General features: G+C 43.5%; 1 protein-coding gene across 2 annotated transcripts in view; it reads left to right on the plus strand.

Annotated features, from left to right (window-relative positions):
* Positions 1 to 325: 325 nt before the first annotated feature.
* The window catches only part of SHISA9 (shisa family member 9), a gene marked incomplete at both ends in the record, with an annotated part of 276,735 nt that continues 254,214 nt past the window's right edge, over positions 326 to 22,846 (plus strand). For both annotated transcript variants that reach the window (XM_079788641.1, XM_079788642.1), the window contains 2 exons: positions 326 to 1,011; positions 10,485 to 10,612. In XM_079788641.1, the coding sequence (XP_079644767.1) occupies positions 326 to 1,011; positions 10,485 to 10,612 (814 nt within the window). The remainder of the gene's footprint in view (positions 1,012 to 10,484; positions 10,613 to 22,846) is intronic.

Consider the following 22,846-nt stretch of genomic DNA (forward strand, 5'->3'; position numbering starts at 1 on the left):
CACAAGTGTCGCTTCGCTCTCTCCGGCGCACTTGGCGAGCTGAAGAGGTGAGAGGGATCCTGCGAGCGGGCGCGGGGCAGCGAGTCCAGAGCCGCCGGCCGAGGGGAGGCGCGGGCGGACCGACTCTCCCCTGCGCTCCAGCCCCCGCCTCTCCCTGTAGCCAGCCGGACCTGCACCCCGCGCTTGCCCCCGCTCATCCTCCCCCCGCCCAGCCCCGCGCGCTCCTCCCCGGCCAGCCCCTTGGCGCGCGGCGCGCTGGAGGCGAACACGGGCTGAGCCGAGCGCCGTGGCCGCCGACCACCGAGCGCCCCGTGCCGTTCCCTGCATGTGCGGCCCGCGGCGGCTCCCAGCCCCCGGCAGCAGCCTCGGCAGCTTCGGCCGCGCTTCGAGAGGCGGCTGCAGCGGCTCCAGCGGCGGCCAAACGGCCGAGCCCGGGCTGGGAGACACGATGCGCCGCGTCCTTCGGCTGCTCCTCGGCTGCTTCCTCACCGAGCTGTGCGCCCGCGTGTGCCGGGCGCAGGAGCGAGCGGGGCACGGGCAGCTGGCGCAGCTGGGTGGCGTGCTGGTGCTGACGGGGGGCAACCGCTCCGGGGCCGCCTCCGGGGAGGCCGGAGAGGGTGCGGGTGTCTCGGACGCGCCTCCGACCCGGGCGCCCACGCCGGACTTCTGCCGGGGTTACTTCGATGTCATGGGCCAGTGGGACCCGCCGTTCAACTGCAGCTCGGGCGACTTCATCTTCTGCTGCGGGACTTGTGGCTTCCGGTTCTGCTGCACGTTTAAGAAGCGGCGCCTGAACCAGAGCACCTGCACCAACTACGACACTCCGCTCTGGCTCAACACCGGCAAGCCCCCCGCGCGCAAGGACGACCCCCTGCACGACCCCACCAAGGACAAGACCAACCTGATCGTTTACATCATCTGCGGGGTGGTGGCCGTCATGGTGCTCGTAGGCATCTTCACCAAGCTAGGACTGGAGAAAGCGCACCGACCCCAGAGGGAGCACATGTCCAGGTGGGCTGCCTCCCCCTCGCTCTCCCCTCCCAGCTCTGCGCTCCCTTCTCTCCCCTTCCACCTTCCCTAAGCAATGGCGCCCCCCCCCCCCCCCCCCCCCCATCCCAGGCTCTCTGCTGAGGGATGTCACCGGGAAGCCAACTTCGATTCGGAGAGGGAGAGCTGGGCTCCGCACAGGTGTGGACATGAGCGTGTGTGTGTGTGTGTGTGTGTGTGTGTGTGTGTCAGGGGGAGGGTCTCTCCCGTCCCTCACTGTCTTGCCGCACCCCCTCCCCGAGCGGAAGATTGCAGCGGACTTGAGGCACACAGCTGGGAGCCCTTGGCCTCCAAGTCTCTGGTTTTGGGGAGCGGTCCACTCTCGGGTTCCAAATACTAGCCCAGATAAACAGGGGCCGGCGGGCGAGCCGGAAAGGGAAGGGGTGTGTGTGAGAGCCCGAGCGCGCGTGTGTGAGGGGAGGAGGAGGGAAAGATGTGTGTGCCGCCTGCAACTAGTACGGCTCGCGAAAAGGAGGCGAGGCGGGTGGCGAGCCAAGGGAGGGCGAGAACAAAAGCCTTGCTCGGAGCGGCCGCCTCGCTTTCCCTGAGCTGCAAGGTCCTTGGAATCGGGAACTTGCTGCCTCCAACGGTCTCCCCTCTCCCCTCCCCAACTCCCTGGCTCCGCTTCCCCGTCGCCACCTCTCCCTGTACCCAGAGCTCGAGCTGGCGTGGACTTCAAAGGCCAGAGCCCCCGCCCCGCGCGGATACTACCCCCCCCCCCCCACACACCCTGATTCGCCAACTTTCCCGTTTGCCTCATTCATTATGCAAGTCCCAGCACGAGGAAGTCGCAGCAGATGGAAGGAGGCATTTGGGGATTAATGGAGCTATTTGCCTTTTGCTTGTTTTATAAGTGTCTAAATCGATTCGCACAACCCAGTAACTTTGGAGGCGAGGACGCAGCTGCGAGGACGCTGCCCGGTACCCGGGAGAGGCCGGGGGCTGGTGTGAGGTCCGGCAGGTGGGGTTGGAGAGCGACAGGCGGCCTGCGCACTGCTGGATGGCCGGGCGCACGCTCTGTCCTCTTTTCGAGTATGGGTAACGGAGTTGCCATGTATCTCCGTCTCTCTCCCCGCCGCCCCCCTTCACACAGACACATGCACACACACGCACACCCCACACCTCCGCCGGGGGCCTATGTGTGCGCGTGTGTATGCACGCGCTCGGGGAGCCTGCCTAAAAAATCTGAACAAAGAGCCCCAGCAAAAATAGGCGAAGGAACATCACCACCTCACTAGTAATTATTTTCTATTTATACGAAGAGTATCCGATGACTTTTTTTTCTTCCAGAGGGGAGGACTTTGCGGGGGATGGGGGCGCGGGGGGTGGGGGGGGGAGGAGGAGTGAAGAAGTTCCTCTCGGTTTGAGTCCGCAGGGAGGTGTGGTGAGGTCTTGAGGAACAGAAGTAAGCTTGGAGGGGATGCTGACCTACCCAAAGAGTAAAGCGCTGGCCCCGCCCACCTCCTGCCACCCCAAGGTGCCCGTCACCAGCCCCACGGGCCGGGTGGTTTCACTCCCCTGCGGTGCCCGCCATCGCGGTGGATTCTGAGGTCTGCGTTAAGGTGAGGGTGAGATACGCAGGCAGGACTGCGGCAGCCGTGTCGCCTTGGTAGGGAGAGATTCTCCCAGGGATAGGTGGGCTGCCTTGCAGATTCGGGTTAATTCCTCTGCTGAAATCTTCACCGAGCCCTTTCCTTGCAAACCTGCGCTGAAAGGAGCCCTCCTCAGTCAGTGTTGGGGGGCGGGGGCGGGGTAGGGGGGGTGAGTGGAGAGGGAACAGGGAGGAGGCCAAGTGGGAGGAGAGCTAACCTTTGGGCACCTATGGGAGAAAGTGACGCTAGCTTCAGCCCCTCTTTGATCCGTGTTTTCCTGTTGAGACTAGGTACCTTAGCGCCCAGCAGGTACCTGGTAGCGCTCAACTTCCTTGTCCAGCACCCTTGCAGCTCTGGTAGGGGGCCAAAGGATCACTCCAGCTCAGTGTGTAGCTGCCACATTCTTCTGCTGGTATCAGGAAAAGTCTGCTGGGAGGTGGAATCCAGGGGTACCCAGTCTTCTGTAACAGCCTGAATACAGGCTCTCCTGGTGGTGTATACATTTTGGGAATTCCAGAATGGAGAGCAAGTGTAGACACCTGAAGAGAAAGAAGAGTTGATTTTTTTTTTCTTCCTGGCAGCTTCCCAGGTGTGGTTTTCAACCTTGGCTGCTGTTTAGGTTCACCTGGAATGCTATTAAAAAAAAAAAAATCCCTACCCTGGGCCTCGCCCTAGCCAAAATCTTTAGGGGAAGGACCTGAATGTCTGTACATTGGTAAAGCGCTCGGGGTTTTACAGTGTTCTGCCAATCACTGCGAAGGAATAGGCAGTCACATTTGCTCAGTGCAGTTCTGGGTTCTGAGTGTCCAGCACTGCTCTAGGTGTGCGTGTGCTTGCGTGTGTGTGTGTGTGTGTGTGTGTGTGTGTGTGTGTGTAAACATCTCTATAGTTCTCACAATTATCCTGTGAGACAGGTGCTATTCTAATTCCCACTTATAAAGTTGGGTGGCTTGCCCAAGGTCACAGAGTTACAAAATTGTGCAGTATCTACTCCCCTGGTTTCCACTGTGTCTGGGACAGATGTTTTCTGATGGGGTGAGCATCAGAGTTGGAGGGAGCTTCCTAAAATGCACATTCTTGAGATCTATCCTGAGAGAGTCTGAATCAAGAGGTCTGGGATGGGCCCCCCAAAAGGTGCATTTAACAACCCACCCCGCACTTTGAGAATGACTGTTCTTGGGTTTAGGAATACCAGTATTTTACAAGGCTGGGATAAATGAATCAATCCAAGGTGACTCCCTTATTTGCGTTCTGTTGCTTGTTTTCTGCATGTGTGTAGCCTTAATACGTATTCCTGTGGTGCTGAGGCTGCGCATGTCCCCAACAAATATTCACAACCCACCTTGGGCTGCTTATTCAGGGAATCGTTTTTAGTCCCAGCCATCGACTCATTAGCTTGCAGGGGCTCAGGGATGCTTGGGTGGGGCGGACACGCCAGGCTTGGCACCAGCAGGTGGCTTCCAGGTGAAATCCATGTGCTGGCCACAGCCTCTTAACTAGTTCTGTCTGGGGCTGTGAGGGTCACTGAGATGAGGGGTTTGTTCTCGTCTTATCTATAAGCACCTCCCCTTCAAAGACTAGAGCACATCGCTGCTCCCATGTCACAAACTGCTCCTGGTGGCCAGCACGCTTGTGTTTTCCCAGAAGAGGCCTCTGTGATGTCAGGTTTTAGGCTCATAGTCCTGCCTGGGCACATTGCCTGCTTGCTTCTGGGCTGATTAGGACTGGAAGCAGGAAGAAGATAGTAATTTCAGGAGGGGTGCTTTGCACTCAATTTTGTAAGAACTATACAGATGCTCATTCAGCAGCTGTAACAGCAGCTACATTCAACCACTATTTATTGGAAAAAGGGGCTGCAAATGGCCAGCTATGGTTACCCAACCATGCAGACATGTTTTGTTTGGTCTGCAAAATATTTCTATTTATGTACTTTTATACTTTAAGATTAAAAATTTTTTTTTTTATTGTGAAACATTTTAAATCTACAAAAACTTGAAAGACTAATCAAAAGGAACTTCAGTAGACCCTTTATGTAGACCAGGGTTTCTCATTCTCAGCACAACTGGCACTTGGGGCTGGATAATTCTTTCTTGTGGGGCTGTCTGTGCCCTGCAGGATGTTTGGCAGCATCCTTGGCCTCTACCCACTAGATGCCAGTAGCACCCACTGCACAACCCAGTCATGACAGTAAAACACACCCTCAGACATAGTCAAATGTCATGTAGGGGCAGACTCACCCCAGCTGAGAACTACTAATCTAGACTGAACACTTATTAGTATTTTGTCATATTCGCTTTATTGTTAATCTCTTTCTCTTCAAATATTCCTTTCTTCTTCCCTCTCTCTCTACGTCCCCCTTTCCCCTTTGTTTTATGGCTGAAGCATTTGAAAATAAGTTGCAATGAGGCACTTTGTCCCTAAATATTTCAGCATGGATCTCCTAAGGAGGAGGACATTTTCGCACATAACAATTCCAGTATCACATCCAAGCAAAACAACAAAAAATCCATAATATCATCAAATATCCACTCATATTACAATTTTCCCAGTCATACTAAAATATGTCTTTCAGACTTTGGTGTTTCAAACCACGATCCAGTCAAGGCTCATTGAATTGGCTATGAAATCTCTTTAGTCTCTAGTATATAGGTTGTTTTAAAACCAACTTAGAACCAATTTTCAATGTTTTAAACCCCAATATTTCACACAGAAATCCAGATTGAGAAATTGGTAGGTCCGGCCATTCTGGATGTGCATTTTCCCATGGCAACTATTGGCTGCTGCTGAGTGGTGATTGCCCCATTTAGGAAGGTCTCCGATTCACCTCAGTAGCCACTCCCACCCAGTTCACTTAGTGATGTGACCTGCAGTCCCTGGAGAGGCAGTCAGGCTGATCTTAACAGCATGGCTCAAGTCAGATGGCCCCAGGTTCAATCCCAGCTTGGCCGTTTACTAGCTGTGTGACCATGGGAAAGTTACTTGACTTCTCTGAGTCTCAGGTTCTTGACTATAAAATGAGATAATGATAATCCTTATGTAATAGGTTTGGGTGAGGATTCATTGAGACTGGGTTTGAAAAGCACAGGGCCTGTCCATATGGTCACTACTCAGCGACTATTACCCTTCTATAATCATCCTTGTTATTGGAGTTTTGTATTTTTTAATATATTTTTATTGATTTCAGAGAGGAAAGGAGAGGGAGAGATAGAAACAACAATGATGAAAGAGAATCATTGATCAGCTGCCTTCTGCATGCCCCCTACTGGGGATCGGGCCTGCAACCTGGGCATGTGCCCTGAACAGGAATCAAACCCAGCACCCTTTGGTCCACAGGCTGACACTCTGTCCACTGAGCCAAACCGGCTAGGGCTTGGAGTTTTCTATCTCTTGTTTACTGAAAGGGATAATGTTGTAGTCTGGAACTCAGTTCTAGCCTCTCCTCTGCTATATCTATTTAGCTGTGTGACATTGGCCAAGTCTTGAAACTTCTCCAGATTTGCATTTAATCTTAGTAGGAGGGGGCAGATTCAGAATAGGAGAGAAGATCTACCTACAACTACAACTACAAAAATGCATTGCAAATTGTTGGCCTAGGTCAGTGGTCGGCAAACTGCGGCTCGCGAGCCACATGTGGTTCGCGAGCCGCGGTTTGCCGCTCTGTTGACTAATGAGTTTGCCGACCACTGACCTAGACTCTCGATTCCAATAATTACAGGCTGTTGTTGTTCCTTGTGATTAAGCCCCTATCCCAGTGGTCGGCAAACTCATTAGTCAACAGAGCCACAGTTTGCCGACCACTGGCCTAGGTAATGTTGAAGAACCCTTGCTATTTTTGAAAAACCTGGCTTTGCTATTTGGCCATAAGCTTGTGTGTAAATTCTCATTTACTTTCACGTCGCTCCCCAGGGAGGTAGGCCCTATGGTGATCTGCCTTTTAAGACGCAAAGATTGCTTTCCAAGAGGGTGAACAAGCCCCTGGTGCAAGGCTGGTTTGGATTGGACTTCAAACTCAGTGTGCGGCCAGAGCACAGGTCCTTGACCACTGGGCTGCACTGCCTTAGGGCACAAACATGCAGGACTTCAGGCTTCTCAGATCACAAAGAAGTACTCGATGCTCTGCAGATCCCAACCATGCATCAGAGCCAGTTCAAGGAGCCACTGTAAGATCAAGACGAGCAATGTGTTCTGTGTGTGCCCTTGGCAGGGCCGGCGCTCTTGGAGGAGGTACTGATGAGAAATGACCTTGGGGGCAGGAACACGTATTTGAAGCTCTCTGCACTTGAAACCAGTGGGGAACACATGGCATTATTTTGCCTTCCTTCAAACAGAATCAGAAATCCAAGTACAGAGCACAGTGTCCTGTGTATATTTAAAACATGCTTCAGAAGAGCTGGAGTCCCTTGCAAAGAAATGGCATCAAGTGATAAATGTCCCTCCTTCCCTTGACTTTTCTCTCTTCTAACTTCCCTTCAACTTTCCCTTCTTCCTACTTTTGTGGTTACCCTATGGCTTCCTCAGGCTGGAGAAGGCCATGCATGCAAATACTGTTGATCACAGAAAAGCCTCCCAAGTTATTTTTCCTTGGAGGGCATGTTTGCTTCTCTTTGGGCACTAAGTTCTTGCATTTTAAAAACCACCATCCTTGGGGTAAAGGTGACACAATGAAATGCGCACACTTTAAGTTGATAGTTGGATGAGCTTTGACAAATGTCTACAGTGTGTTAACCACTATTCCAGAGAGTTATCTCATGCCCATGGCTCTTGCATTCTTGAAAAATAAATGATGCTTCTGGAGCAAGAGGAAATACGCAGGAATCCTATTCAAGTATTTAAGTGTCAGAACATAATTTAGGCCCTAAAGACCCCCTTGACGCTATGAAGCAAGAAGCTGGGACTCTGAGCTCTGTTCCACTGCAATTGAAAAGAAAAGAGATGCAGCATGTTTTGGTTATTGTTGTTCCTTAAATAGGCCAAGCTCATTGCCACTCTGGCTCGGCTCAAATTCTCTATCTGTTGGACTTCACATGGCTGGCCCCTCCTGATCGTCCAGGTCTCAGCTCAGATGTCACCTTTGAGAAGCTGTCTCTGACCACCCAGGCTTAGTTACTGCTGTCCCTCGCCCCCGCTGCCCATCCTTCAGTGTTACTTGCTTTATTTCACATTATGGTCTAAAATTACTCATTTACTGTTTTACTAGTTTATTATCTGTCCTTCTATTACTCTCCATAAGGCGCGCAAGGACACTAACAGTCTTTTCACTGGTCCATCCTGGCCCATGCCAAATCATTTTCTGCAGTCCCTGGACCCTGGAGTGAGGGAACCACACCTTGAAGACTCCTTGTCCAGGACAGGGAGATCTCTAAGAATCATGGTCTCTGCTGCATGCTCTCGGAAGGGCTGCCTGGGGGAAAAGTGTCCTTGGCTTTGGGGCTGGATTTTCATGGGCTTTGGCATTCAGGAGAAGCCCAGGGGATCTACAGATGGCCAAGTTCATGGTACCTGTCCTGATTATTACTTTGCTATCCTCTGGAAAGCCTGAGTACCTTGGAATTTTTTTGGGGGGGACTCTTTAGAGAATCTGGTGAAAGCTATGGCTTCTTGTTCCAGAACAATGCACACATAAAATTTCCATTCAATTCCAGAAGGGTACAGAATTCCCCTGAAGCTCATGATGAACCTGTTTAGAAGTGAAAAGGGCAAATTAGGTTTGGGAGACATCTGCTCTTGGTCTCAAAGGTTCCTACGCAGCAGCCCCATTTCCATTTCAGATCCTGGCAACTGCACAGAGGCGAGAAAGGGCCTGGACTCTGATCTCAAGACACTCAGATTTGTATCCGAGTCCTCTGATGATTAGCTGGTTTAAACTTGGGCAGTTTTTTATTCTCTAAAGTGGGTTTAATAATCCTCTCCTCCTTGTTTGCCACCACCTTTCCGGTTTGTTGACCTTGTCTGTCCCTTAGATAACCGAACTCTTTCCTGCCTCAGGGCCTTTGTATTTGCTGCTCCCTCTGCCTGGAATGTTTTTTATTTGAATCTTTTTGTGACCAACGCCTTTGCACTATTCAGGGCTCAACTCAAATGTCACCTCCTCAGAAAGGCTTTTCCTGATCATCCCATCTCTCTCTTTCTTTCTGTTTATTTAGAATTTTTTAAAAAGTGTGCAATTCAGTGGTTTTTAGTATATTCACAAAGTTGAGGAAACATCACCACTATCTTAATTCTAGAACATTTTCATCACCCTAAAAAGAAACCCCTCAGTCATTAGCAGTCACTTCCCATGTCCCATAAAAATCCACCATCTTAACCATTTTAATTTGTACAATTCAGTGCTTTTTCGCATCTAACCATCACAACTCTCACATTCCTGAACATTTTATTACTCCAAACAGAAACTCCATATAGAACAGTCACTCCCCAGTCATCTCTCTCTCATTTCCTGGCAACCACCAATCTCTTTGTCTCTATAGATTTGCTTATTCTGAACATTTCATATAAACGAAATTATACAATATGTGGCTTTCTGTGTCTGGCTTCTCTCACTGAGCATAATGTTTCCAAGTTTCATTCATGTTGTTGCAGATATCAGTCCTCCATTCCTTTTTCATGGCTGAATAATATTCCACTCCATATAACCCATTTTGCTTATTCATTCATCACTTGATTTGGGTTGTTTCTACTTTTGGGCCATTGTGAATAATGCCGCCAACCACCAGTCTCTCTTGATCATGTTACACTTTTACTCATTTAATTTTTGTAGCCCGTGTATATTTATTTAACACAAATGTTTGCATTCTCTCCCCTGGAAAATAAGCACCAGGAGGCAGTGATCTTGTCTTTCTTGTACACTGCTGTTTCCCCAGGGCCTTGATTAGTGCCTGGCACAGAGTGGGCAATAAATATGTGTTGAGTGAACGACTGAATGAATGAATAGGAGCTGTTGTTATTGTCTTGACTCCTAGCAGACTCAATCTTTTCCTCTAATTCTTATGGGACTCTTGCTGTGTTGGCCTGTGTCTCTCTCACATCTGACATTTTTCACCAGCTGTGGTTCTAGGCTGCGAGCTTGGGGGAATGGTTGCTCACGGGGCAATGGGACAATGGTAAGTGGAAGGCACCTGAAACATTGCTGGGGCCCCAGGTTCTATGTTTTCTCTCCATCCCCAACTACTGACTAAGAGGGGCACTAGCATGGGGCGTGTACGGATTACACTACATCCTTCACAGCTGCAGGAAAGCCCATGCACACAGTGTACAGGGCTGTGAATACGGATTCTCATTCAAATCCCTGTGCTACAACTTACTGGCTGTGTGACCTTGAGCAGGTTAATTCACCTCTCTGAGCCTTGGTTTACTTACCTACAAAGAAGGAGTAATGATCCTCATAAGGTGTTTATAGGCTGCTTAGTTGAATTAAGGCATGTAACGTGATTAGCATGGTGCCTGGCTTATAGTAAGTACTGAATAAATGTTATTTGTTACTAATAGTGGGCTATTGCTGTACATGAAGTGTTGGCATCTAGTATTAGATATAAGGGGAGACTCAATCTATGGGGTGCAGATATATTACATATAGTCATCATTTAGTCCTCTCAACAACGCTGTGAAGTAGCCATTACACAGCTATTGTGGGAAGCATGTGAGCTGTTCTGCATGAAGTCCTATCTATCCTCTAATTGCACTGCTCTTACTTGTGTCTTCCCCCCCTCCCCCCCTCATCTCTAACTAGAATGGCGGCTCCATGCAGTGAGGGGCCTTGTCTTCTGTTCGCAAGCACAGCGCTCAGAGCACAGCAGATGCCAATCGTTGTATTTTGAATGAACAGACTTCAATTCTTTCCTCTTTCAGGGCCCTTGCAGATGTCATGAGGCCACAGGGCCACTGCAACACCGACCATATGGAGAGAGACCTCAACATCGTGGTCCACGTGCAGCATTATGAGAACATGGATACCAGAACCCCCATAAATAATCTTCGTAAGTAGCGCCGCGTGATCCATTTCCAGTCCCACATGGGACCAAGGCAGTGGTCATACTTCCAGATTTCCTGGTGTGTGTTTGGGCCCATTAAGAGCTCCTCTTCGCTGATAAGATAGAAGTTTTATTTCATCTCTCCTGAATGAAACTGTGTGTGGCATCCTCAGAGTTTACTTAGTTTCTTTCTCTGTGAAAGAGTGATTCACTTGGTTGAGTTCTCAGGCTTGGTTCTTCTGTTAATTAATAGACCACTTGGTGGGCTCATCTTGGTTGGGTACTTAGTTAACCAGTGGATTACTTGGTTGGTTCATCGTAGGTAGTTAATCTGTTAGCCAATGACCCATTTTGTTGGCTCGTCTTCTGTTAAAATCCCTGGGTAATTTGCTAAGCGATGGTCCATTTGCTTATTTGTCTGCCTCCTAAGGTAGACCAGTTGTGACTTTTAGGTTTTATACTGTTTTCAGTGAACAGATACTAGTTCAGAAGAATTAGTTCTATTTTTTCATAAAACTAGAGTTTCGTAAAAATAATCCACAAACTACTTTGTGTGTGCGTGTTTGCGTGTGCGCGTGCTCGTGCACCTTTGTGTGTTGGGAGTTGTAGTTATGTTGTTTTGGGGTGTGTACGTGTGATTCAACAGTAGCAAATTCCATTCTGTTGTTCTTTCAAGAAAAGTTGCATTTGGTATTGTGTTTTATTCTTTAGCTGATGGAGCCTACTTGGGGATCTTGGTATGCTCCTAAAGATTTTCTTTCCTCTCAAAGGTCTGTATATACAACATACATTATGGATTTGATACACTGACTAATGGGAGTAGGGAAAAATAGGATTGTTTAATTTTTTGACAATAGTGTACTATCGTATAGGGGTTATTCCTAGTAATTATGCTTTCAAGACCTCCCCTCCCCGCCCCCCCCCCCCCCCCACACACACATTAAAGTAATGCAGAGGGTTTGGTTTAAAATAAAAGCCAGACAATTTAAAGGATGCATTTAGTTGTGGCTGGAGGTTCTTAAAAACAGAAATGGTTCTGTCATTGAAAATCTTATAATCTGGGCTGCCTTCACTGAAGCTCTGCTAGGAGCTGCATTGGTGTTTTATTTGTTGAATCATAATTTAGGAATGTTTGGTTACAAATTTTTATTGATGTGTAGAGGAATATGTTTGTGGAATTTGACATAGGTGAGGTGAATTCTCTGGTTCTGCATGGTGATAATTTTTCATGGCCTTGGAAATATTACAGTACATTCACAAAGTCAATGTTTACATGGTTTGAAAATGGGTACCAAGTAGAATGTCTTAGGTTTCATTGTTTTAAATAATTCAATGTTATTTATTCATGAACCAGGTCATAAAATGGTATGAGAAAAGCCACATTTTAGAGCAAAATATACCAGCAGCTGGAAGTTTTATGATCACATCTCACAGCCGTAAAAGATATGTTATATTGCACAAACTCTGACATGGCAATTGCTGTGTCCAATTCTGGCTTCGATGGAAATGAGAGCATCCCTTTTAGATGGCACAGGAAATAAGTTGAACCTATGTGTCTGTGGATCCTGAACTTCATACGTGGGTGAACATGATCATGGCGTAGACAGAGCTGAAATGGGGCTGAGTACCTGGCTATAAAAGGTGACTGCTAAGTTTCTCATATGACATTTCAATCTTTAGGATGATTTTTGAATCAGCACTCACATGAAAAAACAAACTTACTGAAGTCATCCACATTTCATCATTTCATTAAGTGAAGGGCAGGACACACCAATGAATCTTGCTTAATAAGGGACTTTTATTTTAAAGTTGCACTGAAATAAATGATTGCTTAGAAATGGGAGTCCAGGCACTGAGTAATTCAGAAATCTCTTATAACAGGCTAACTTGGTTTATTTATAATTCTTGCTTTTAGTTTATATTAATTTCTCAGTAATCAGTGATCTTTTCTACTAAGAAAAATATGTGTCTTGTAATATTCTACAGGATAGAACATAGGGGAGAATTTCAGGTATAATGTCACAAACATTGTATTCTCAAAGAATTACCACCAATGTTAATTTCATATAATTCTGCTGGGTTGATTCAATCCTTATTTCCTAGAATTCAAGGGACTATTTGGAAAATAAGATGCATATAGCTTTCCCACAGATTTACATTAATAAGTTTAATTTATATAATGAATCCAGTAGTTGGTAGTAATGATAGGTTTTCTTATAATGCCTTTATCTTTTTATTGACTTATAGAAGCTATTTACATATTATAGACAAAGGAAAAAAATTGCATGTTCAGAAGAAGAAATGATTTTTTAGTTCATTAAGAGGATAGGAATAGATGAGTTATATTTATCCATTATTAGGGGTTCAAGAAGCTAACCACTAACCCAAGTTCACTTTGAATGATAGAGAACTAGGAGAGAACAAATTTATTCTGATAACTGGAGAGTTAGACCAGCTCTTGATGCCAGAATTAGAATGCATTTATTGATTATAAAAGGATTTTTTAGGACATTATAGAAGCTACAGAGATTTACTATTACAAAAAATGGCAAGAAAGATATGTCTGCTTGTGATACACCAAGAAGGGGACACATCATGCTACTTTCAAGGTGTTCTTCACTAAGGATCCCAGTTACCAGATTTGACTGGGAACTCAATAGTCCCAACTTAAATATTTTCATTTCTATTCAATCACTTACTCAACATTGCTTTAAGAGAATATGTAATCATCTCCATCAATTTCTCCTCATCTTCTTAATGCTAGTGCCAGATCACTTTCTGTTTTTTTCTTTAAGTTTGGGCCAAGTGCTAAGAGAATCAAAAGTCAGTGTAGATGTTAGATATTTAGAAGGTGTGGGGTGTGGAGAAGGACTAGGGTGAAGTCAACTAGGGAAGAGAAAGCTTCAATTTGGGGACATTTTTTGCCAGCCTTTCTTTATAAATTTCCTATGGTTGACTTTTCCTGTGATAGGACTTGCCTCTTTTTCTGAAGATGGATTTTTCTTCAGCCAATGCCGTTCATGTTCTTTCCAGGCATTCAGTGACATTGTCTAAAAATATTTAGTCTGATAATCAAAAGGGCCTTGACCTCTTTGATGAACAGGATGTAGATTCAGATGAGATAGTGATTTTCTGCAAAATGCTCCTTGGCTTCTGTGTAATTATAGTTTGCTTTTGAAGGCAAGTGCTATGAATGGACTCTGTCTCCCCACCCCAGCCTCCCTGCCTGCCAATGACATCACCCTCCCCTTTGAGAGTGCAGAGTAAATACAGGTCCCCTCAGTGTCAAGGATGGGAGATGTGAGTGAGGGACTATGGACACAAGAATACAACCTGGATCAACGTTTCTCAACTCCTTTGTGTGAATAGCACACTTTAAACTTTATTGATTGATTTGAGATAGATAGATAGATAGATAGATAGATAGATAGAGATTTGTTGTTCCACTTACTTACGCATTCATTGGTAGATTCTTGTATGTGCCTTGACCCGAGATTGAACCTGCAACCTTGGCGTATCGGGATGATGTTCTAACCAACTGAGCTACCTGCCCAGGGCAGCACACTTATTTTTTTGAACTAAAATTTTAATTTTGAAATAATTTTATATTTACAGAAAATATGTAAAGAGAGTACACAGAGTTCTGTATATTCCATATCTTACATTACTAGGTACACCTGTGAAAACTAAGAAATCAATATGAGTATACTATTTTTAGCTAGAATGGAGATATTTGAATTCCATTAGCTTCTTCACTAATGTCTTTTTGCTGTTCCAGGATCCAATCCAGGATACTACATTATATTTAGTACAGTAAACTTGGTAGTAGAATTTTGGTTGTGCTGCATTGTTTAATGAGGTAGTAAAGACTAGAAACACTACTAAACAAGGCAGCAGCAATTACAACGCCTTTATTGCCACCGTATTAAAAAAAAGGCCACCCGGTGTCTATAAAAGCATCCACATAAAATCATTCACCTGGCCAGTGTTGGAGTGGAAGCAGTGGTGTCGTGACTGTGCTCTCACTCATACACCCATGGGACAGGCTCCATGATTGTAGGGTTGATGTTACACTGTTTATTTTACAGCATAATCTGAGCAAGTGAGGCCTCACCCCAAACTGAGGGGAAATGCTGACTTGATATTTTAGGACACAGAACCCATCAGAAAGACCAGGCTATGATTTCAGCCTCACCCCACTCCTACTCTGCCAGGATCGTTCCCAGGTGGATTTACAAGGAACCAGATGAAAGGCAGACCCGCGCTTAAGTTTCTGAAGATATTGTACAACTTGTATCTAGGGCCAGATGAATTTTCGTTCTTTTGTCCGTATTTACCAAGGCACTAGGATATCCTAGACTTGACTTTTGGAGAGACTGGTAGGAATATTTTCAAATATTTTTTTTAAAAAATTGTGGGGAATATCCTAATCAGGAAAGGCAAAAGGGTAAATATAGATATGAATGTATAAGAGTAAAAATCATGTAAGATAGCGTAATATTAACTGTAATTTAGCATTCTAAACCCCCAACACATCGAATCTTCAAAACCTTATTAGGTTAGTACCATTATTTTTACCATCATGGATGGGAAATTGAGGCTCAGAGAGGTTAGATGGCTTATTCAAAGTTCATACAGATACTAAATGGTGGAGCTTGGATTTAAATGGAGCAGGTGAGACCCCAAGGTTGGTGTCTGTAAACACTGTACTATACGACCTCTGTTTGTGATACAGCTGTTTGCAATATGCTGAGTGAACCGAAAGATCTGTCTGCACATTAGGAAAGAGCTGTTTCCAAAATATACCCCAGGGTACCTACTGTCTTGTGATGACTTCTCTCTCAGGAGGAATAATAACTAACATTTATTGAGCATTTGCTGCTTGCCGGGCATTGCCAGCTAAAGCTTTGAATGTATTAGCTCATTCATACTCAGAACAACTCTCAAACAGCCTGGCTCATTCCTACCTCAGGGTCTTAGCACTTGCTGCACTTGCTGCCTACCGCACAGTGCGCCCTTTCGCAGCTCACCCCCTTGGCCACCTCATTAGAGAGGACTTCCTTGTCTACCTCTGGCCTCCAATTGTTCCCCGTATCTTGTGGTTTTCTACATAACTTTTGTTCTCTCTGATATTGTCATACTCATTATTTATGCCTCTTCCACAATGTAAACTTCTGGAGAACAAATGCTTTTATTGTCACAGCTGCACCCCTTACGGCAGGGACTGGGCTGGCTCATTGCAGCAGCTCCATAAATTTTTGTCCAATGAGTAAAAAGTCCCATGAAAGAGGTATCATTATTCCTGTTTATGAAGGAGACAACTGAGATTCATGGAATTAAGGAAGGGATCTAACATGATGGCTGAGATTTACTTTAAAAATCTCCAGGAAAATATAAAATCGAGGGGGATGGTAAATGAAACAAAATGAAGAAAATATTATTGCAGCCAGTGGCCAAATAGAATTATTCTGTTCTATCTTTGTGTATATTTAAAAATATCCATAATAAAATAAAAAATCAAAGAACTTGTCTATGATATCATAGTTAATAAATAGAGGAGCCAGGATTCAAACCCAGGTGTGTCTGACTCCATAGCCTGGATGCACATAGGTTTTCTTCAGGCTCAGGAGGGGTGGGGATTAGGGACTTCAGTAGGTGGGGTGGTTAAAGGCAGAATCCCTATCCTTTCTGTCCTTAATTTGCTCAATCTCTGTGTCCTTCATTTCATATGATCCAGAGAGAGAAACTGATTGGTTCTGACCAGCCAATGGCCTTGCTTCCTCTGGATCAGCGCTCTGACCTTGGTTCAACAAGGTCCTGCTAGAGAACCAGGGTGGGCACGGAAGTTGCATTTGTTTCATTCACTCCTGTATCTCCAGTGCCTAGAAATTACAGTGTCCCATGGATGTTGATTGAATGAACAAATGCATGCATGCATGAATGAACCTCTAGCCAAGTTCCATAAGAAGCCTGGTGGAACTCATTAGCAGGACCTTGGGATTTTGAGTTTGAGGGAACTTGGCTAATTCCAACTCATATGAGGCTTTAACTCTCTTCTATGAAGCCTCAGCTACCAACACTCTTGTTTTTTTCCACAGTTGGGCTGGCTAGCTGTTTCATTTGAAGATCTCTGACTGTAATAGTGTTGGCCCATGGGTCAGTAAGTTATAAGATAAGTAAGAGTTAGGGGGAGGATCTGTACTGGATTAGCTAAATACATTTGTAGGTTCAGTGCAGTAGCCTGAATTGACTGTGCTTTTAGATCAAGAGTTCTGGTTTTCTCTTGAAGTAGTCAGTGTCATAGGTGAGTCTCTGACATGTGGACAATGCTCACTAAATATGTCCAATATGTCTTTGAAATAGTACAACAAGGGAATGAGAGATATGGGCTTCCTCTCTATCACATACTAGCTGTGAAATTAATTTAATTCTCTGAGCCTCAATTTTGCATTCTATCAAAGGAGTAAAATAATATTTCCCTTACAAGATTGTTGCGAGGATTAAATGAATGAACAGATAGAAAGAACTTAGCATAATGCCTGGTGACATCAGTGTTGGTGGTTACTATTATTATTTGTGGAGTGAGTGAACAGTAGTGCTAAAGTGGTCTGTCCACCAGGGGACAGTGGCCCACATCAGCATGAATTCACTGTGCAGTTGTCTTCACAGTGAAAATGTTTTCATTCTGTGTGCCAGCTGATAACACAAGTTGTGTGTGTGGTGTGTGTATTTGTTACTACTAATGTTTTTGATGCAAATGAGATCTGAAGAAACTGTCCATTTCTTCCCAAGGAAATCGCTCTAATGGAGCAGCTGTCCCATTCTTAGCCATTTGTTCCTCTCGTCTGTTTTTCTTTTATTCCCATTAAAAACCCATGAACTTTTGTTCTGCTAGGAATATTTTAATATTTTATTTACCCTGGAATACCAGGCCAATAGGAACCTGTGTGGCCTCATATACATGTTTTGCATTTCTACCCAGAAAATGAGGTGTGTGTGTGTGTGTGTGTGTGTGTGTGTGTGTAAACATGCAAGCAGAGCCTGTAAAAGAAAAAAAAATCACCACTCTCTGTAAGACTCTTTAAAAAAATGGTTACTAATGCTGGCCACATGGCATTGCCTAATTAGATTTACATTGCCTTTCCAAAATTCTTGCCACCAGCTGTAGGACTATTTGTAAAGAAAGCCTAAGTGCTCACCACAGTGTCTGGTTTAGTTTAAAAGATGCCAAGTCCTGCTCCTTGCACACTTGGACAGAGTTCCTTTGGGAGGGCATTTCTATTTATGTATCAGGATTCAATGGTGCAGCATGCCTACAATGTGATTGACACTGTGGATAAAAAAAGAGTAATAAATAAAACAGAATGACATTTTTCTGCATCTACCACATGGATGCATTTTACTTCTCACAACTCCATGAAATAATTGAAACAGATATTTTCACCCACGTGTTATAGATGGGTACACTATGGCTCAGAGAGTTCAAGTAACTTGCCCAAGGCCACAGAGATATTTGGTATGGAATTCAGATTCTTTCTGGCTTTAAAACTTGTACTCTATTCATGACCTTTCTCATGCCTTTCTCAAGGACCCACACTGGGTGATGTACCAGATTATGTGTCTTCTTCCCCTACATATTGATTTCCACTCTGAATCACTGCATTAGATTACACTCACCCTTGAGAAGGGATGGACTGAGAAAAGGTCATCATTTCTGTCCTGGAGAACTCAGGTTTTAGTTAATTGTTCACTTTCTTGTCATTAATATTTCCATTTAGTCAATCAACATTCAACTGATATTTATTAAAATCTTGTTACATGGAGGTACAAGGATGAATGAGATTAGGCAATATCCTCTTGGAGCTCATGATACATTGGGGGATGGAAGAGTGGACAGTCATTGCATAGCAGCAGGATAGGAATAAGTACAGGATGCCATGGGAGCATGCAGGTGGCTTCCTCAAAATACCTGAGGCTGAAGGAGAGGGAAGAGAGATTGGGACAAATTTTCCTTAGAAACTGATGTTTTGTTCTGGAAGAGAAATATCCCCTAACAACTTTTGAAGAATCTGAGTGAAAGGAAGCAGAAACTGTTCATGTCCTGACTTTTCTCATCTTTGAGAGAGGGGAGAATGATCAGTCTTAGAATATAGATCTCTCTTGCAGATCTGTTTTGTTCAAATTGTAGAAAGGGAGAAGAGGACTTTGTTTCGTTGGTTCACAATACTTTTGGTAGGAAAATGAAAATGCTATGTCTGACCTGGGAAGATCAGAACTTCATGGCCAGCTTTCAGGAGTTGAATACAGTCTCTTTTCAGAGAACTCTTTTATTTAGTTAGCTTGCTGCTCTTCAAGATTAGCATTGAATTTTCCCTTCTTTTGAAAGTAACAGCCAATATAAAATTAAGCAACATAGTTTAATACCTTGATACACATATTAAAATAATTTATAATAAGGTTTGAGGAAACTGCTTAAAAAATCCCAATAAGAATTCTCAATAAAGTTAATTACAAGCTGAAAAGGAAATCCCATTATGTTAGTCTGAGAATGCAGTTAATGAAACTAAGTGTAATCATAATCTAAATATTTTAGTAAATGGAGACTTAGGCTCATTAATTTAGGTATTATGCCTGGAGTTTTGCTTGCATAAGATTGCCCTGCTCAAAACAGAGCCTGTATTTTATTCATTTAAATCCATCCCTTTTCAGGGATATGGACACTAGCTCCTTGAAGATCTGTCCATGGTGCTGAATCACACCCTGGATGCAGTCACACAGTTCAAACCAGTAAGAAAAGTTTATCTCATAGAATTTCGGAGCTGGAAGGAACTTCAGAAATCATCTTGTCTTTGGTTTACCACACATTTGGTGTAAAAGATGATTAAAAATAAAAAAATAATTGAAGAACTGGAGGACCAATATTGTGTGTTTACTTGAAAGAAAGGCAAATATGTAAAAGGTAACTACTAAGTACTGTTACCATCATTTCAGAAATGATATAGACATTTTAACACCAAATATTTAAATAATAAATAGTTCTCAAAATAAAATACAATTCCTAAATGAAATGAAAGTAGCTTCATGAAAAATTCATTCCATCATTCTTATCATTTGTTTTCATTTATGTTTTGGCTTTCAATCAATGGAAAAATGGGAACATGGAACTCATTTTTGGTAATCACTGATCATACCTTAAATAGTTTGGTCATTGACCATGTATTTATTGAGCACTTACTATGTGCTAGGCACTGGGAGGGGTGATTCTAGGGGTACAGAGATTAGTAATGTGTATGTCTACATGTATGTGCAAATGTATATATGACTTTATAGAGATTATAGTCAGTCCATTCTCTGCATTGTACAAATAATAAAACTGAGATCCAGGAAAGTGTGCTTTTCTTAAAGTTATACAACCATGAAACTTGTCAGGTTAATACTATTTAAAAAATATTATTGAATATTTAGGACACAATTACTCATAACAAATACTGTTTGTCTTCGCAGTTCTCTGAAATGGACTTAAGGATGTGAAAGAAGGGATACACTTCATAGCTATTGGTGCAGCACTGCTTTAGTTTGATGCCTCACTGGTTATCCAAAGGAAGCCCTTTGGAATATTAAGATATTCTTTTTTTAAAAAAAAATTAAGATATTCTTGTCATTTTATCAAAATATTGATTTTCCTAAAACCCATGAATTGGAAGTTGTGCAAGAGCAGAATGTGGTATTTGATGTCCTTTACTGTGTAGTAACAAGGTATGGAGAAAACACTTCATTTTTGAGAGGCCTTATTTGAAAAATTTTAGTGCATATATTCAAAGTCAAAGAAGATCATCAATCAAACAATACTTGATTATCAAGAACATTGTATAAGCATGTTTTTAAAAATTGTTTCTTATGAACATTTTTGTTCTGCTAATCAGCTTAGAGATGGCCAGGTTCAGATTCTGGTACTGCTTCTTTAAAACATGTATTATTATTTTATTTATATGAATATTACATACATGCATATAATTATAAAAATCTTCACATATTCAGATCCTGGCACTGCTTCTTTAAAACATTTATTATTATTTTATTTATATGAATATTACATACATGCATATAATTACAAAAATCTTCATATATTCAGATCCTGGTACTGCTTCTTTAAAACACATATTTTTTATTATTGTAATTACATGAGTATTACATCCATATACATAATTATAAAAATCTTCACATAATATGTTGCTGAAAACCTTGCTGCGGTAATTGATAATGACCTTTTTATAGATACAAACATGATTTCCAGTCATATAATTATTAATTCTGTGTAAATTAGAATATTTATTTCAACATGAACTAGGTTCATAACTTTGTTGTTGAACTGTTGGAAGGAACAATTACTTACTGCTAGGGTTGCTAAGAGGATAGGATGAACACCTGGAGCTGCTGGAAAGCTATCTCACGCTACTAAGGGGAGAATGTGCCATGAAATAAATATACTGCTAAGAAAGGAGAAGTGGAGTGAGTTTAGTTCTGATGATATTGTTTGAGTTCATGGACCCAGCCATATCTGAAGCCATGGCCTTTTCGGTGACATAAGAGTATGAATTTCTGGGGGATCCAAGATGGCAGTGGAGTAGGTGGAAGCTACACTCACCTCTTCCCAGGACCAAATTAGAATTAAAATTAAAATATAAAGCATTCAACCTGAATAATCAACTGAAGACTAGATGCAGAGACGTCTATAACCATGAATTTACAGAAGAAGCCACATTGATACCTGTTGGAAGGGTGGAGACTTGAAAAGGGCTGGCCCTGTTCCCATGGGAAGTGGCTGAGATTCTGGAGGAATATCTCAGCCGCAAAGGTTGCCCCTGAAAAGTGTGGGTTCTCAACCCCAAGCTGGGCTTCCCAGCCCAGAGCACCAGAGCTGGGAAGCACCCACATAACATCTGGCTGTGAAAATCGGCAGGGATTCTGTGTGCCAAAGGGAGACAGCAGTCTGCCAGAGAAACAGATGTCTTATTAAAGGGCAAATACACAAAATCTTGTTCAAGCAGAAGGAGGGCAAAGTGGACTAGAGTCATGCAAGGAGAGACTGGGTTTTGTGGCTCTAAAAGCAAAAGGGACAGCTGCCAGGATCCCTGTGCTGAGTCAATCTCCCACACAAAAAGACACCATCTTCCTTGGGTGGAGCACTCCCCTCCATATGGCATCAACCTGGGAGAACTCAATAGTCTCACCATCTGGACTCCCTGTCTTCCCACCCTGTGGAACTTACACCTGCTGAGGAGTCAGCTCTGCCTTTCCTACGGGTATACTAGTAGATGTATGGACAGACTCAGGGGGTGCCAGTGACTGAATGGTGTGGCTTTCAGGCAGGGGCCATTCCTCCCACTTTCCCACAAACCTGACTGGTGTTTCACTCTCATGATATCTTCAGAGCATTTTACCCAAATGCAGCAGAATATACATTTTTTTCCAAGAGCACATGGAACATTTCTAGGACAAATCACATAGTTAGGCCACAAAATAAGTCTCAAAAATTTAAGAAGATTGAAATAATATCAAGCATCTTCTCTGACCATAGTGGTATGAAACTAGAAATCAATCATAAGAAAAATACACTAGCCCACAGAAGTTAAATAACATATTACTAAACAATAAATGGGTTAACAACAGGACTTTAAAATAAATAAGAAGATACTGTGAAACAAATGACAATGAGAACACAATGACCCAAACTCTATGGGAGACAGAAAAAGTAGCCATAAGAGGGAAATTCATAGCATTACAGGCCTACCTCAAGAAACAAGAAAAATCTCAAATAAACAACCAGACTAGAAAAAGAACAACAAACAAAGCTAAGGTGAGTAAAGAAAGGAAACAATTAAGACCAGAGTAGAAATAAACAAAATAGAGTCTAAAAAAACAATACAAAAGATCAATGAAACCAAGAGCTTGTTTTTGAATAAAACAAAAGCAAAAACAAGACTGACAAACTTTTAACCAGATTAATGAAGAAAAATAGAGAGAGCACCTAAATAAATAAAATCAGAAATGAAGGAGAAGTAACAACTAACAACAAAGAAATATACAGGATTGTAGGAAAATATTATAAACAACTGTATGCCAATAAATTGGCCAATCTGGCGGAAATGGATGAATTCCTAGAAACATAAAATCTTCCAAAACTTAATTAAGAAGGATCAGAATATCTGAATAAACAGGTTACAAACAATAAAATTGAAG

Source organism: Cnephaeus nilssonii (assembly GCF_951640355.1).
Source record: "Cnephaeus nilssonii genome assembly, chromosome: 2".
NCBI lineage: Eukaryota > Metazoa > Chordata > Mammalia > Chiroptera > Vespertilionidae > Cnephaeus > Cnephaeus nilssonii.